At 40.1% G+C, this 16,648-nt stretch overlaps 1 protein-coding gene across 1 annotated transcript in view; it reads right to left on the reverse strand.

The window, feature by feature from the left end:
• si:ch211-112f3.4 (EF-hand and coiled-coil domain-containing protein 1) overlaps nucleotides 1-14,900 on the reverse strand; it is a 41,768-nt gene extending 26,868 nt beyond the window's left edge. The window contains exons 1-2 of the mRNA XM_051924602.1: nucleotides 13,674-14,900; nucleotides 7,647-8,178 (exon numbers count right to left, since the gene is read on the reverse strand). Coding sequence (XP_051780562.1) covers nucleotides 7,647-8,178; nucleotides 13,674-14,214 — 1,073 coding nt within the window. The 5' untranslated portion in view covers nucleotides 14,215-14,900. The remainder of the gene's footprint in view (nucleotides 1-7,646; nucleotides 8,179-13,673) is intronic.
• Nucleotides 14,901-16,648: the final 1,748 nt, after the last annotated feature.

The following is a 16,648-nucleotide window of genomic DNA, read 5'->3' on the forward strand; positions in this document are numbered from 1 at the left end:
TATTATAATGTGTGTGTCATCACAAGATGTGGGTCAATACTCATCAACTGTCTTAGCTTGAAAAATTTATGTATTTGGTAAGCTTTTCATCTGTGCCCTATAGACTACAAGCTAAAGCACCACCATGGGCAAGATATATATTTTTTAATTTATAGAAAGCAATTAACTTTAAGACAAAATGTCATGTGGCAATTGCATGAATAGCAGGTTTGCGAAAAAATAACTTCAACTTGAAAAAATACCAAACTAATCCTTTAAGGTGGACAAGCAAACCATTCGAAATCATGACAAGGCTGACTGTGGAAGTAATGTGTTAAACGAGATTTGCACAGCATGTCTGGAGTAGCATAATTCTGAAATTAGTGCAGAGTAAAATATACATCCGTTCTTTTATATTCAAATGACAAATTTTCCCTTTGAATTAGGCTTTTTTCAAATACATTTGAATTACAGTATATTCAAAAAGTGACGTTTGATTGGTCAGCCTTAGTATCCAGCTGCAATAACTCTGCTTTGCTTGACCACCTACTTTATTTTCAAAAACGTGGACAACTGGTGATGAATTGAACCCTGTGTGCCCAACAGGCACAGTCTGATATTCTATAAGTTATACTAGTACCTGCTGATCAGAAATTCATTAGTTTCTAAAAACATTTTAAAAAGACATAGTTCAACTCCATATGAGGAGACAAAAATAAACCAGCGATCAACTAAAAACATCTCTCATAAGAGCAAAACACAATTCAAGGTGCAGATACAAAGAGTCCAAACCGGGGTATTTTACAGGTCATTTTCTGATCAAATTTAGCTTTTGATCGTCAGACTGGCCAGAACAAAAACCGTCAGCACCTTCAGCCTTTTAGGGCTGTGTTTGTCCAGATCTTATGCTCTCAACTGTACTGGTTCATTTCCCAGGTTTTATGTGAGTTTCCAGTTACAACATTTAAAATCAAGAAAGATAACGAATAATGTTTAATACACTGTTGAATAATGTATGCTTTTTAGATCTTTCTTTGGCCTGACTGACATAACAGCAGAAAGATGAAACCTACAGAAGATCTAGTAGACTTAATGAGTAAACTCTGAAGGACTGAAATCTTTTCAACCTAAGCAAAGATCAGGACACGTAATTAAAATGAAGAAATAAGTCAAGATGAGCTGTTAAAACATTTTCTTCAGGCAGAACACATAGGCGCAGTACAGGTAGTTAAACTATCTTGATATATTAAATCAAATAAACTAGTGTGAGGTAATAATTTAGAGATAACAATAGTTAAGTATTTTGGTCTGCAGTGTGCATTGAAATAGATAAGTACTTGTTTTAGAAATGTTGTGAAGAGAACTACTGAAATGGATAAGTGAATAAAAGACAAGAATGTACTAGCAGGAAGGTTGATGTAATATACAAAATGTACTAGGAGGTCAGCAGATGTCCTGTAAACAACAAGACTGGACAGTTCTCATATACACAGAGATTTCAAGGATAATAGATGAACCTAAAGGATATAAGAAGAGCAAGAGTGTAATAGAATAGACTTTTATTTCAATAAGTTATTTTGGTGTAAGCCAACGAACCAATCAGAGTAAAATGTATGCATTTGTGATCAACATTATGCACATTCATCTGTTTATAAAACAGAACACTGCCCTTACTTTTTTGACCATTCTGACCATTCTGTAACAGACTACCGTGATGAAGGCTAACTCTTCGGTATTTACTGAAGAGATTATTAAAGATGCAATGAACAGGCTTCCTACTGTCTGGTTTCTGACTTAAAGACATTTTATCACACTTATCCTAGTAGAAGATAAGTTTCTTTTTTTAATTAATATGTTGAATTCTTCTACACTAGTCATTTAAAGGTGTTGTGGGAAATAACATAACACCTTGGAAGCTTTAAAATCCATCCTTGATGTTCTTCGGAATTCACTTCTTCAGGGTAGCTCAAGCAAATGCACCAAGACCTCTTTAGGATGCAGGATTTGAATACAGCTCATTTCAATCAGATGTTCATTCTGAACTCCTTATTTACGCTGACCTACTGCTTTCCTAATTCTGCACTTGCCTGAAAATGATCCTCTACGGCAGCATTTCTCAATCGTTAAGTATTTGCGACCCGAGTTTTCATAAGTTTTAATCGCGCCCCACTAATGTTTTTCTGAAACCCTAATAAAATGTATTCCTATATTTTTTGCTGCCGATACACTGCTACAAGTTTAAAATTTTCCTACGAATACCGAAATTACACCACATATGGCAACATTCACGCCCCCTTTTTTGTTACGAGGGCGCACCCCACAGTTTGAGAACCACTACTCTATGGGGTGAAACTTAAAAAAAACTTTGATATAATAACCAATAACTATGAACCAACAATAGTGTATTCATTACTACTGACCTTTAGCATTTTTAGATTATAAAAGTATCAATAAAAGAGCATCTCCTCTGCACGGCTCCTTATTTGCACCCTGGAACCGAATACATACATTTATGGAAATTTATTAAGACTATGAGTCTAGAGTGGACATGACAAAAAAAGAACAAGGTTCTGTGCCTTACAGTCTAGAAGTTAGACTGGGGCAACTACATAGATGTTTTAGGGAAGCAAAGTGCAAAGTAGAAAATCATTCAGAATCCTCAGAAATTCAAAATCAAAATGATCTGTTCAGTGACAAGCACAATCTAACCTCTAATTAAGAAATTATTTGCAATGAAAATTACTGCAGCCATCTTGGCCCCTATTGACTGAGTAACCCCGCTCTGAGTGAACAGGACTCAACAAACTATATTCAATTAACAAGGCATTTGCCAAAACATTATTAAGGTTTGCATTCTTTAATAGTAAACTTAATGGTGGTTAGCAAGACTGTACAAAAACAGGTATTCTACAGTCACCTGTCTTTATCTTATATAGTGCCTTTTACAACAAACTCTCCCATATAGTGTTAACAGCAGAAAGCTAAATTCAGGCCCTGTTTATGACAAGTGTCTATTTTAACTCTGCACTCCTTAGCAAATAAAGTCCCTGAACTAGGTGGCACTCCCACCTGCTTGAACCCTGCAGTGTGCAGCTTAAGTCAAAGGTTCACACATTAATATGCTGCTCATCAAACAAGTGCTTATCCATTGGAATTGTTGGTGGCATGAAGATTCTTATCCAGTCTCTTAGTTGCATGGTTTTGCTTGATTGTGAGCTGACAATGAGGCATTTTGAACAGATTACACATGACTGACTAGATAAATCCTTATGACTTTACAGGCAGCAGGATAGCCCACACTAAGGGTGTCAGAAATCAATAATTCAGCAGTTGGAGTGGTGGGGGGTAGGGGTCATTAAACAAGATAGATTAAGAAACCCTGATGTCTTGCTGTACTTCTCGATGCATGCTGCACGATGGAGGTTAGGGAGAAGCTAATCCTCCAGATAATAGTAGGGCAGCAGTATATAATTAACTTGTCCTGCTCATTTCCTTATCATGCTGTCCTCCTCTTCCATTGCCTGGAGCCAGGGCTACACAGCATTCTATCCATGGAAAACAAGGAGGGCAAATGAAACCTCTGACTACAGCTGAAATTTCCAAAGTTTTATTTGCCCCCACCAAATGCTATAAATTACATGTGAGACTAAACAGGAGGAAATGGAAGTAAGAGAACAATATGAAGGCTTAATACAAAATGCACTTAAAATACAACACTTAGCAGATTCTACACCATTCGTGGCAGGATAACCCTTGGCCTTTTTTTTCATGGTATTGCAGCAAAGCAAAAAAAGAATCTTGTATAGTGTAATAAAACTAAACTGCAGCTACAACAGTATTCCAACCACCAACAGGCTGTGCTGGACCAAGCCATTAATGACTTAAGATGAAACTTTTAGTCTATTAATAAAGTGCAACAGTAATGGTCAGCAATGCTTGAATTTGTTAATATTCAAGTGAACTGATATGTCTTTCAAACAGTTTACCTTTAGATGGGCACTTATCAATGTTTTGTGATAATGAAGACCATTAACAGAGATACATAAAATCACATAACTTTCTAAAATCTGCTTAATCCATTTCAGGGTTGTGGACTGCAGAGCCTTTCCCAGCAATATCAGACACAGGACAGGAACCTTAGCTAGGGTGCCAGTCCATCACAGAGCTATCTCACACACTCCTATGACCATTTCAATATTCATATTGCTGGTATATGGAAGGAAAGCCATACAAATACAAGAGAAATGTGGACAATTCCACTGTTTATTTTTATTTTTGCTATGGTTTCTGCAAAGTGCCTTAAGATATTTGATGAAAGTTATTGTATAAATAAAGTGACTCATGAAAAGTTATTTAAAAAGTTATTTGAGAGGCTGATGAATGAAGAGAATGAGAGAGAGAAAAAGTTGGATGATGTGGAGATAGTGCATCAGGAAGTGCAACAGACTAGCAAGGAGGAAGTAAGGACAACTATGAAGAGGATGAAGAATGGAAAAACCATTGGTCCAGATGACATACCTGTGGAAGCATGGAGGTGTTTAGGAGAGATGGCAGTGAAGTTTTTAGCCAGATTGTTTAATGGAATCTTGGGAGGATGCCTGAGGAGTGGAGAAGAAGTGTACTGGTACCTATATTTAAGAATAAGGGGGATGTGCAGGACTGTAATAACTACAGGGGAATAAAATTGATGAGCCACAGCATGAAGTTATGGGAAGGAGTAGTGGAAGCTAGGTTAAGAAGTGAGGTGATGATTAGTGAGCAGCAGTGTGGTTTCATGCCAAGAAAGAGCATAGTATAGAGAAGTCCAGAAGGAGTTGCATTGCGTCTTTGTGGACCAGGAGAAAGCATATGACAGGGTGCCTCAAGAGGAGTTGTGGTATTGTATGAGAAAGTCGGGAGTGGCAGAAAAGTATGTAAGAGTTGTACAGGATATGTACGAGGGACTAGTGACAGTGGTGATGACTGCGGTAGGAGTGACGGATGCATTCAATGTGAATGTGGGATTACATCAGGGATCATCTCTGAGCCTTATCTTATTTGCAGTGTTGATGGGCAGATTGACAGACAAGATTAGACATGAGTCCCCGTGGACTGTGATGTTTGCTGATGACATTGTAATCTGTAGCAAGAGTAGGGAGCAGGTTGAGGAGACCCTGGAGAGGTGGAGATATGCTCTAGAGAGGAGAGGAATGAAGGTCAGTAGGAACAAGGAAAGACACATGTGTGAATGAGGGGGAGGTCAGAAGAATGGTGAGGATGCAGGGAGTAGAGTTTGGCGAAGGTGGAAGAGTTTAAATACTTGAGATCAACAATACAGAGTAACAGGGACTGTGAAAGAGAAGTGAAAAAGAAGGTGCAGGCAGGGTGGAATGGGTGGAGAAGAATGCTAGGAGTAATTTGTGACAGACAGGTATCAGCAAGTGTGAAAGGAAAGGTCTACAGGACAGTAGTGAGACCAGCTATGCTATATGGGTTGGAGACGATGGCACAGACGAGAAAGCAGGAGACAGAACTGGAGGTGGCAGAGTTAAAGATGCTAAGATTTACACTGGGTATGACAAGGATGGACAGGAGTAGGAACGAGTACATTACAAGGTCAGCTCAAGTTGGAAGGTTGGGAGACAAAGCCAGAGCGGCGAGATTGCATTGGTTTGGACATGTGCAGAGGAGAGATGCTGAGTATATTGGGAAAAGGATATTAAAGATAGAGCTGCCAGGCAACAGGAAAAGAGGAAGGCCTAAGAGAAGGTTTCTGGATATGGTGGGAAAGGACATGCAGGTGATGGGTGTGACAGACCAAGATGCAGAGGACAGGAAAATATGGAAAAAGATGATCCAATGTGACAACCCCTAACAGAAGCAGCCGAAAGAAGAAGATGATGAAAAGTTATTTAAAAATGAATGAAGTCCACATACAAATTGTAATCAATTAACACATGTAGGCACCACACTATCTTTGATTGATGATCTGGAAGTGAAACCACAAGGTCATGGATTTGAACACTAGTGTTGTCTTACCTTGTGTCCATGAACTTGCTAATATTTCCAAAATCACTTTAAGACAATGCATTCCTGAGAAATGTAGTTATGTTTAGTGACCACTTTATTGGCGTGGATCACGTCTTGTCAAGTAAAATCAATCTACAGTACTCTTACAATCGTACAATATTGCAAATTTTCCTAGGAGTCCCTCACTTACTGTGATAACTATGACTACCTAGAGATTTTGTGTAATTTTGTTTAGGGTGTACATAATGAAAGGGAGCTGATATTAACAAAGCTTCCAAAGAGTCGTGTTTTTTCCAATTGTATGGATATTGCACACATCATTCATGATGCCAGCTCCACGTTTGTTTGCAAACCTTAGTTAATTCTTAATATTTAAAATCAATGAGGCAAGTAACGGAAATTAACACAATTTATGGTCAAAAATATTTTCATAAATGGGATATGTGAGGCTTGCATGGTAGCAGTGGTAAGTGCAGCTGCTTTCCACATCCTGAGTTCTGGATTTGAATTCTGGCCTGGACACTGCCTTGTGAACTTAGCATATTCTTCCTTTGATTATCAGGTTTATTTTATTTTAATTTTCTTCCACATCCTAAAGACATGCACTTTGAGTTGTTTGGCACTGTGTGGGTGTGTACATAAGAGTGCCCCATGATGATCTTGCATGTCCTCCATGGCTTCTTCTTTCCCTGTGCTCAATGTTGCTGGAGTAGATACTGCCTTGTCATAAAGGTGGAGTGGTGGCTCTGAGGCGAGGGATCTGCACTGGCAATCGGAAGGTTGCCGGTTCAAATCCCGGAAAATGCCAAAAAAGGGACTCTGCTCTGTTGGGCCCTTGAGCAAGGCCCTTAACCTGCAGTTGCTAAGTAAGCGCTTTGAGTAGTGAGAAAAGCGCTATATAAATGCAAAGAATTATTATTAATCAGGTCAGGAAATGATCAGAGAAGTCTGAAAAGCTCAGAAAATTGATGGAAGGAGGAATGTAACATTGTCATTTAAGCCAAATGTGTGCTCTTAAGCAATGGCCTTGTCAGATCCTTAATGATGAGGCTACACCACCTCCATTAGGTTAAGCACATCTGCCATTTCTTGGTTCCTTAGCAGAAACCACATTGAAGCAAGAGTAGAACAGGGACAAAAGCAAGCCAAGACTCTAGATATTATATTTAGTATTGGGGCAGAGAACAGTTCAAATTTGAACCCCATTTGGATCCCTAAGCAGGGAGGATGGACTTTGCCCCTCATTGTCCATAGCGGGTAGTCAGTATTAATAGACTGCAATGATCTTTGAAAAGGTCTCCCTTAGTGTTCAAAGCATGAGCTCCTTTCAGTGGCACAAATGGCGCCATTTTGTGTATATATAAGCACACACTCCTCTGTGTATGGATCGTATGCACTTTTACCTTCATAAACAGCAACCAACGGGTATCAGCGCCATCAGATTTTGATGACCATAACTGGCATTGTCAGGAATGTGCGCCCCTTAACTTTCAGAAATGGTGCTTCTTAGATTATGGCACCCTAGGCTGCTGCCTACATCAGCAAATGGATTGACCGTCTCTGGTTAAGAATCATAAGATTATGGATGTAACTCCCTTTGAAGTACAACTTATGGCAGGCATGGTACAAACCTGTAAAGCACTTGAACAGTATCTCACCTGAATTCTTGCAACTCTAATTCTAGCTCCTGGATCTGATTCTTTAAGATGGGGACCGTATTGGCCTGGTCTTGAATCTCCCGGACTTTCTCCAGGCCATTAACAAGAGCTGCCCTGGCATCTTCCGCCTTTTTCTTGATGTCCGCATTCTCCTGGTGCAGACGAGATATAACCTCTTCCAGGCGGTGGGCCTCTTGAGTGGCTACCCTCAGTTCCTCCGCCACTCTGTGACTAAAACGCATTGCCTCTTCTAGCTGTCCATCACGGGAGGCTCTGATGAGCTCTAGTTCTTTCATTATTGCCTTCATACATCTGTTGCCTTTGCTCTTGTGGCAGTATGGGGGAATTTCTACCATGTGAGTTTTTCTGCCAGCCCCGATGCTCACAGAATGCGACTCCCTTTCTTTCTGGATGGCCACTTCTAAGGCCAAACAACGGGCATCGCTTCCTTGCAAGGCTGCCCTTAAGTCCTCAACTAATTCACGAAGGCAAGCATTCTCCACCTCAAGGGTTGTGTCCTGTTGGTTGGGCTCTGCAATTATAAAAAGAGAGAATATTATTAACATCACTAGCATATCTTATGATTCAAGGGGTGTGTCACAGGACACCATAGCTCTTAGTTTTTGATGATCACTATTTATTTAACTTAATGATAATAATTTAATGAAACTAATCCTGTGTGTGTGTGATTGTGTCCTGCAATAGACTGGTGCCCTTGCCTAGAGCTGCTTCCCTCCTTGCACCCTGTGCTGCCATGATAGACTCCAACTCCAAAACTATGGGCTCGATAAAACAGACTTGATGAAATTACTTAGTTATGTTAGTATCTGATGTGGTCTGCTCAGACATTGATAATAGATAGATAGATAGATAGATAGATAGATAGATAGATAGATAGATAGATAGATAGATAGATAGATAGATAGATAGATAGATAGATAGATAGATAGATACTTTATTAATCCCAAGGGGAAATTCACATACTCCAGCAGCAGCATATTGATAAAGACAATATTAAAGAGTGATAACAATTCAGGTAAAACAGACAATATCTTTGTATAATGTTAACATTTACCCCCCTGGGTGGAATTGAAGAGTCACATAGTGTGGAGGAAGAACAATTTCATCAGTCTGTCAGTGGAGCAGGACAGTGACAGCAGTCTGTCGCTGAAGCTGCTCCACTGTCTGGAGATGACACTGTTTAGTGGATGCAGTGGATTCTCCATGATTGACAGGAGCCTGCTCAGCGCCCATCGCTCCGCCACAGATGTCAAACTGTCCAGCTCCATTCCTACAATAGAGCCTGCCTTCCTCACCAGTTTGTCCAGGCGTGAGGCGTCTCTTTTTTTTATGCTGCCTCGCCAGCACACCACCGCGTAGAAGAGGGCACGCGCCACAACCGTCTGGTAGAACATCTGCAGCATCTTATTATTATTATTATTATTATTATTATCTTATTGCTTATTATGACACACCAGAGTTATGTTATAGTTTTTATGTATGTATTTTGAGGAATTGTCCATATGTTTCCATTAGAAGTGCAACAGTTCCCTTTATTTTTAACTGCTCTTGCAAAGCTGTCCTCTGTGAAGTCCAATACTTTTAAATGTTATTTTAATCTGTAAGTATTTTTAACTATTGGCAGAAAGAATTTTCTTGAGTATTTCTTAAAATAAAATAAAAGGAATTCTTGCGTAATGATTTTGTGTTACAGTATAGATAGAAATGTTATTTTGTTCTTCTCCACATTATGAAGTAATAGTTTTTTTTATCAAAAGTAAAACAAGGAACAGAATTAAAGGCTGATGCAGCCAAGAGATGAGTCCTTGACACCAACGTGATCTTCCTGGAATTCAGAATAATGCCCACGCTACACTGTGATTATGCCAGGCAGAAGACATGACTAAAAGCCACTCCTGCTCAAAATGGATGCACCCCAGTATCATCTGCAAGTCTGGCAGATGCTGTGTAGATGTCACCTCTCTGAATCTGTCCATTTCCAGGCAGGTTTACCCTTGTAGGAGCCATGGTCTTATTTCAACTTAAGTTAATAAATGGCATATGAATGTAGAATTTTATTCGAAAGCTGTATGTTTTCAGGCATTATTCAATCAGCCTTTATTTTGTTTAGATCCTTCCACAGCAACTGTCATTAAAGGGTGCTATACAAAACGAAGAAAACACAAAGCATAGCAACATGATATAATAAGGTACGTTATAAGATAATTAAATATGGGATGATACTTAAGCAGTGTGGCCTACTGGCTAGGGCATTGGACATTAAACCACAAGGCTGCTGGTTCAGTTAGCACATCTGATTCACTTGGTGACTGAGTAAGTCATTTAACCTGCCTGTGCACTAAATATATGTAAACCACTGTAATGTAAGCTGCCTTGGGTAACGGTATCCACCAAATGAGTAATAACCACACAGAAATACTGGGAACACTGCGCACAAGTTTCCTAGTATCAAATAAAGAAAAGCTAGACTTGAAGTTACATACAAGGGTAAATCAAAAAAGTAAAGGCAATTTGAAAATTACGCAATAACTGCAGTGGATAGAAGATGACACATTACAACATGTTTGTGATGGCTTATGGGTTGTTTGAACACACACAGCGCAGCCTTCTGTCAATAGTCTAGTTGAAGTCAAGGTCAAATGAACATGGACATTCTGCTGTGGAATTGTGCCATTGTTGAATAACACACTGTACTGAGATTTCTTTAGGCAGAGGTTTTGGAACCTGCTGAAATTCTCCAAGTGATGTTGGCTCAGTGTGGAAGTGAAAACAGCATTACTCAATGTAAAGTTTATGAGGGAATAGAAAGGTTCAAAGCAGTAAGAACAAGTGTAACTGAGAAAGCTCGATTTTGTTGACCATCAACATTGTGCACATAAGCCCACGTAGACATGGCGAATGCCTTCATCAGAGAAGACTGACGGATTATGTCGTTCACTGTTGCTGCACAACTGGATATCAGCTATGGATATGCACATGCCTTAGTGCATAATGACTTGGGGTACATTAAAGTTTGTGCAAGACAAGTATCCAAACAGCTTATTGATCTGCACAAGCCAACATTCTTTGGTGAATTTCAGCAGGTTTCAGTCTCTAAAAAAATCTGACTAGGGCACATTATTTAACAATGACGCAACACTGCAGTGAAGCGTCCATGTCTGTTTGATCTTGGCTTCAACTAGACTAACAGCAGAGCTCTGCTTGTGTTCGAACAACCCATAAGACATTGCAAACGTGTTGTATTGCGCCAGCTTCTATCCGTTGAGGTTACCTCGTAATTTTCAAACTGCCTTTACATTCTGAAGTACCCTCGTATGTACTTTATCATCATGGATCCAGCATCCTGAGTCCAAATCTATGCATTGTTTACACCTAACTTGACCCCAGCCCATGTCTTTGTGGGCTTTCCTCCGTATACTCCACATCTTCAAAGATATATAATTATAAACCTTAAGATTGATTGACACCTTATTTAGGACTTTCCCCTACCTTACACATGATACTGCCTGTGTAGATTCTTCCCTGCTATGACCCTGAATTGGATCAAGCGGTTTCAAAATGTTTTGCTATCTTTCGTATTTGAAGCACAGACAGATTAACTCACTTGGTGAGATGCGGTCAAACTTGTGGTGTAAAGTCTACTGCAGTAAGAACTAGGTGATACTTTGTGCCAATGCTACAAATGCCTATTTGTAAACTCCAAAATATAATAATGATCTAAAAGTACATGTACAGTAAGTCAAAGACAAAAAAGGTCTAAAGACAAAATTATATAGTTAACACGAGGACCAGAAAAGTGCCAGATTTAGATGCATACATTCTTGAACCTGCTTAACAGAATCCAAAGACAGCAGAGGTTGGAGTTTATCCCAGGAGCATTGGGTGCAAGAGTATAACCAACTCTGGACTAAGGGCTAATCCACCCCAACACATTCACTCATTTAGTTAATTACAGTTAACTGAGCACATACAGTATGTCATTGGGATGTAGAAAGAAATCTAGAGCACCCGGAAAAGAACATCCACAAAGGCAACATGGAAACTCCAGGATTCCATGACTCTGGAGCTATGAAGCCAGAGCTCTTTACCCCTACACCACCTTAGTCAATTACAGATAAACTAACATCCTTTGCTTCATTACTGTGTCATGGGATAATAGCATGACAGCATCGTAAAAAATCTTCTGAAGGTTTAGAAGTAACCAATGCTGTCCAAGTGGTTTAAATGCGCATGTCCCTCATATTGTTAACCAAGTTCCATACACCTTAACATGAGTTTTTGAATTTAGAATTCCTTTTTAATATTTCAGTTTGACTGCATTTCTGTTGAGCAGTTTCAGTTTCCAACTACAGTGCCTCTGTCTGCATGTTGTTTTTATTAGTATGCTGCTGCTGGAGTATGTGAATTTCCCCTTGGGGATTAATAAAGTATCTATCTATCTATCTATCTATCTATCTATCTATCTATCTATCTATCTATCTATCTATCTATCTATCTATCTATCTATCTATCTATCTATCTATCTATCTATCTATCTATCTATCTATCTATCTATGTTCATGTGAAGTCTCCTCACACTCTAAAAATTAAAGGTGTCAGAATGGTTCATCAGAGCAATGCCATACAGGAAACCAAATTTGGTTTCAAAAAGACATATCCACATAAAGGTTCCAGAAAAAACCTTTATTTACTTAGATCCGTAACTCCGTCCATACAGGCAGTAACAGATGTGTGAAACACAAATGGATCATGAATTTAAAAGGACCCTTGCTCCCAGGGCCGGATTAAGACCCTTAGATGCCCTAAGCACTAAGTAATTTTGGTGCCCCCTTACACTTTATTTTATTATCGAAAATTCGAAATTAAATAAAACATACTTATAGTAAGAAGGAAAATAATATTTATTTTTGAATGCTTCATTTTATTTTTATCTTAATAATTTTCTCCTACTTTTTTTCCTTGCAAACTCTTTGATTAGATCTTCATAATCAATCTTACGTAACACATCTGCTTCTATACATAATAGAGATAAGGCATCCAGCCTGCCTTGATGCATAGTTGTTCTGAGGGGATTTTTAATATATTTCAACCGAGAAATATTATTACGTGATAATAATTTTTAATAAACTATTAACTATTATTTAAAAATATAAAAACATATTGTTTTGAATCGAATTATTTTCACAATATTTTGACATAACATGGCGTTTAAGGGAATCACCATGAAATGGGAATTCCCCCATCGTAGATGGCATCAGTATGCAGAACGCACTGTGTAAGGCGCCATCTACGAACAGTGACGGTATAGGGAGGTACAGGGAGGCATTATTCATTTTTCATTAAATTTTGAAAATGGCTATAAATTTAATTAATAATTTATGTGATAAATTCGGCTATGAAAATTTTTTGTGGTGCCCCCTTTACCCTTGATGCCCTAAGCATGTGCTTACTTTGCTTATATGGTTAATCCAGCACTGCTTGCTCCATACAACACAGATTAAGTTCAGATTTCACTTATCTGTTAGTGTCTATAGCCTACCATGCATTAAAGATTTTAGTTTAGTTTTTTTTTTCAAACATTAGGAAGTTTTTTCAAAGCACAAAGACTGAGCTTCACATGCAAAAATCCCTTCCCTGAATTAAATGGCGCTTTGTCAAATAATAGCTCTACGCTGAACCATACAACCCAGTAAAGAACCATAAAGTGCCATTAAAAAACCAAGAGTGCGTGAGTCTCTCACTCACAGTTCAAAACAAGTTAGGATGCTTGAGGTTGATGACACCAAACAAGTCATATACTGCCATCTCCTGCGGTCCTTGTTTTGTATTTACGCTGGAACACTCTAATGGAAAAATCAATTTCACTACCTTGTATAAAAATATACTGCGACCTCCGCCCATTTTTAGTTTTAAACGACTTTTTGACTGTATCGGGGTCACAAACTTGGCAGAACATCTTTGAAAATATTGAGTTCGCACAAACCTGACAGAGACGAGCTCCCTTACCTGCTTCAATCCGGGTCTCTCCCGAGTAGTGGCGCTGCTTGTCCAACTTCAGAATAGACCCCGATCTCTGACAGGTCTTCTTTAATCGGCCGTCATCTTTGGACAGATCGAAGCTGACAAACTTTCGCCGCCTCACTCGGGGACAGCGGAGTCTGATCTGCCGCTCCACGTGCTCCGTCTCAGCAGCTAGCGGCTGCCGAAGACCCGAGCGCAGGCTGAAATAGCCGCAGAGTCGCGCGTGGAATTCCTTGAAGCCAAGTTCGCGGGGCAGAGCAGCGCACACACCGCTAGTCTCCTCTTCGCCTTCGGGCAGAGCGAGAACGGCACACAGCAGTCTGAAGTCCTGCTCCGAGATTAGATCATCCCCGCTGTAATATGCCAGATGATGGAAGACCTCTTGTAGATACTGGTCGATGCCCATGGCTAAAACTACGATTTCATTTTCAGCACTCAGGTCCGGGTTGAAGTGGTGAGCCAAAGCGCAATGCAACCATTCGCTCCTGCGAGCTGGACGAGGACATCTGGTTGGGACGGTTGTCATCCTGTAGAGTTTTCCTTTAGTCACTCCAGCTAAGTATTAACACTCTCCTGCAGGCTACAGATTATATTAAAGTCACTGGCTTTGCTGCATTGTGCACCGATTGTTCATTGCGTTTTGAAGGCTGTTTATCGGAGCACACAGCGTCCCATACACTGATAGGCACGGTGAATCAGGGTGTTGCGGCTCCGAGATCCTGAGTCACAATGTTTACTGTACTGCAGAGACTTGTAATCAAAGTGTTCGCAGAACTTTTCAAGTGTCAATAGAGATTACACACTCTTGCAACAAGAGCTGTGGTGCCAAAAGTAAGACATCTGCAGATTTCAAAGTAAACTGATACAAGATGATTTGTATAAACCGGTCTAGTACGGTTTGCCAGACGAAGTAGGCTATTATTTCAGTAAAACAGATGCTCACGAGTTGTAAACGCTCCTGCGATCTGATTTAATACCAGCGAATGAATGTCTTCTTTCCTGTACCGGCGATGAAAGCAGTTGTGAAGACTTGGGTCAGGAAACAGTGTCTTTCGTTCGAGTAATAGAAACTTGAAATTTCAATACGTTTTTGCATATTAAGAAGGTGTTATTTAAACTGTATTTATGGTAGAAGAGAACAAACAAAACTAAAAAAAAAATAGAAAATGTTTTTGAATAATGTAACAGAATGCTAAGGAATGTCAGAAGTTACATTTAATTCTAAAAAAAATACCCAAGCGGCAGCCTCCGCTCAGACGCTTTTCTACTCGAGTGTACAGAAGACAGGAGAGAAAGGGAAGTTTTTATTGACCGTTCCCTCCTACTAAACACCCACCCACAGAGCCTTTAAAGTAGCGAGTGTGTGCCTGTGTGTCTGCAGCCTGAGGGTCCTGGGTGGCCCATACAGTAAACAGAACGCATGGGAAGTTGTTCATTCTTTTTGTTTTTCTTAAAACCATTAAAAGTCTGTGCCATGCAAGAAAAAAATGCAAATGAATAAAAATAGTATATGACAAACATGATTACGTTAATAAAACAGCATCCGGCACAATGCAAAAGAAACAAGCAAGCAATCAAATCACACGCAGTTAAAAAAAATAAGTATACTGTATATGTAACGTGCAATAAGTATTTGGTCAAACTGATGTATCGGTTTAATTAGCATCCGTAAGCAATTTAATTACTTTTTTTAAATAAAATATATTCGTGAATCGGGCGGCACGGTGGCGCAGTGGGTAGCGCTGCTGCCTTGCAGTTGGGAGATCTGGGGACCTGGGTTCGATTCCCGGGTCCTCCCTGCGTGGAGTTTGCATGTTCTTCCCCGTGTCTGCGTGGGTTTCCTCCGGGCGCTCCGGTTTCCTCCCACAGTCCAAAGACATGCAGGTTAGGTGGATTGGCGATTCTAAATTGGCCCTAGTGTGTGCTTGGTGTGTGGGTGTGTTTGTGTGTGTCCTGCGGTGGGTAGGCACCCTGCCCAGGATTGTTTCCTGCCTTGTGCCCTATGTTGGCTGGGATTGGCTCCAGCAGACCCCCGTGACCCTGTGTTTGGATTCAGCGGGTTGGAAAATGGATGGATGGATGGATATTCGTGAATCAAAACTTGTAAAATGACAGAAGTATACAATACAGCACAGCACGTATAATTCCGCCCCGTATGTTATTAGGGAGGTTCTGCGATTGTCTCGCATTGTGGGAGGTTTATTACAAAGTGGGTTCTTTGTGGCTATTTAAACGATCTGAGATCGGAGTTCGCTAATAAATGCGCCACTGACTAAAACAATGAAATCATTCATTAATACGTGTAACATGGAGGCAATATGACTTTCCAATTCATCCCACAACTTCATGGAGCTGATTCCTAAATTGTTCACTGGTTGTACGGAATTTATACCTTCTCATCCTTTTACATGTCTCCCCAGCTCAAAACACTAGGTGACATCACGCCGGGCTGGTATGTGTGGGTGTAAGCCGAGGGTCGCCTTTTGCTTCATTCGCGTCCCGTCCAGGGTTGGTTCCTGCTTTGTGCCAAGCACTGATGAGCTGGGCACTTGACCCTTGGCGAGATCTTGAAACGGATAGTCATTCTGGAATTTGTGCAAATTATCATATTCATTAATTTCTTAATCCGTTTATCGATGAAGCCGGAGCCGACCTAATCATGCATATGGCGCAAAGTAGGAACAGTCAAGAACCAGTCCAGCGCAGGATGAATACATACACACACACGCACACACACAAACACTAACATGTACACTATCATTTAAAAACATCAAATGCTGAATCAAGAACCTCACGCTGTTCCAGTGTGGTGCTGAGGTGACACCCGTTGCACGGCTGCACTCGGGTCCCAATCCTGGGGGTTAGTCATGTAGTGGGTGCGGCAACGCGCTGTAAAAAGAAGTGCGCGCTCCCAACCTCCTCCTCCTCCTCCTAATGGTGAAGAACAAATATGCCTTTTT

This window comes from Erpetoichthys calabaricus, chromosome 3 (assembly GCF_900747795.2).
Source record: "Erpetoichthys calabaricus chromosome 3, fErpCal1.3, whole genome shotgun sequence".
NCBI classification, from domain to species: Eukaryota; Metazoa; Chordata; class Cladistia; order Polypteriformes; family Polypteridae; genus Erpetoichthys; species Erpetoichthys calabaricus.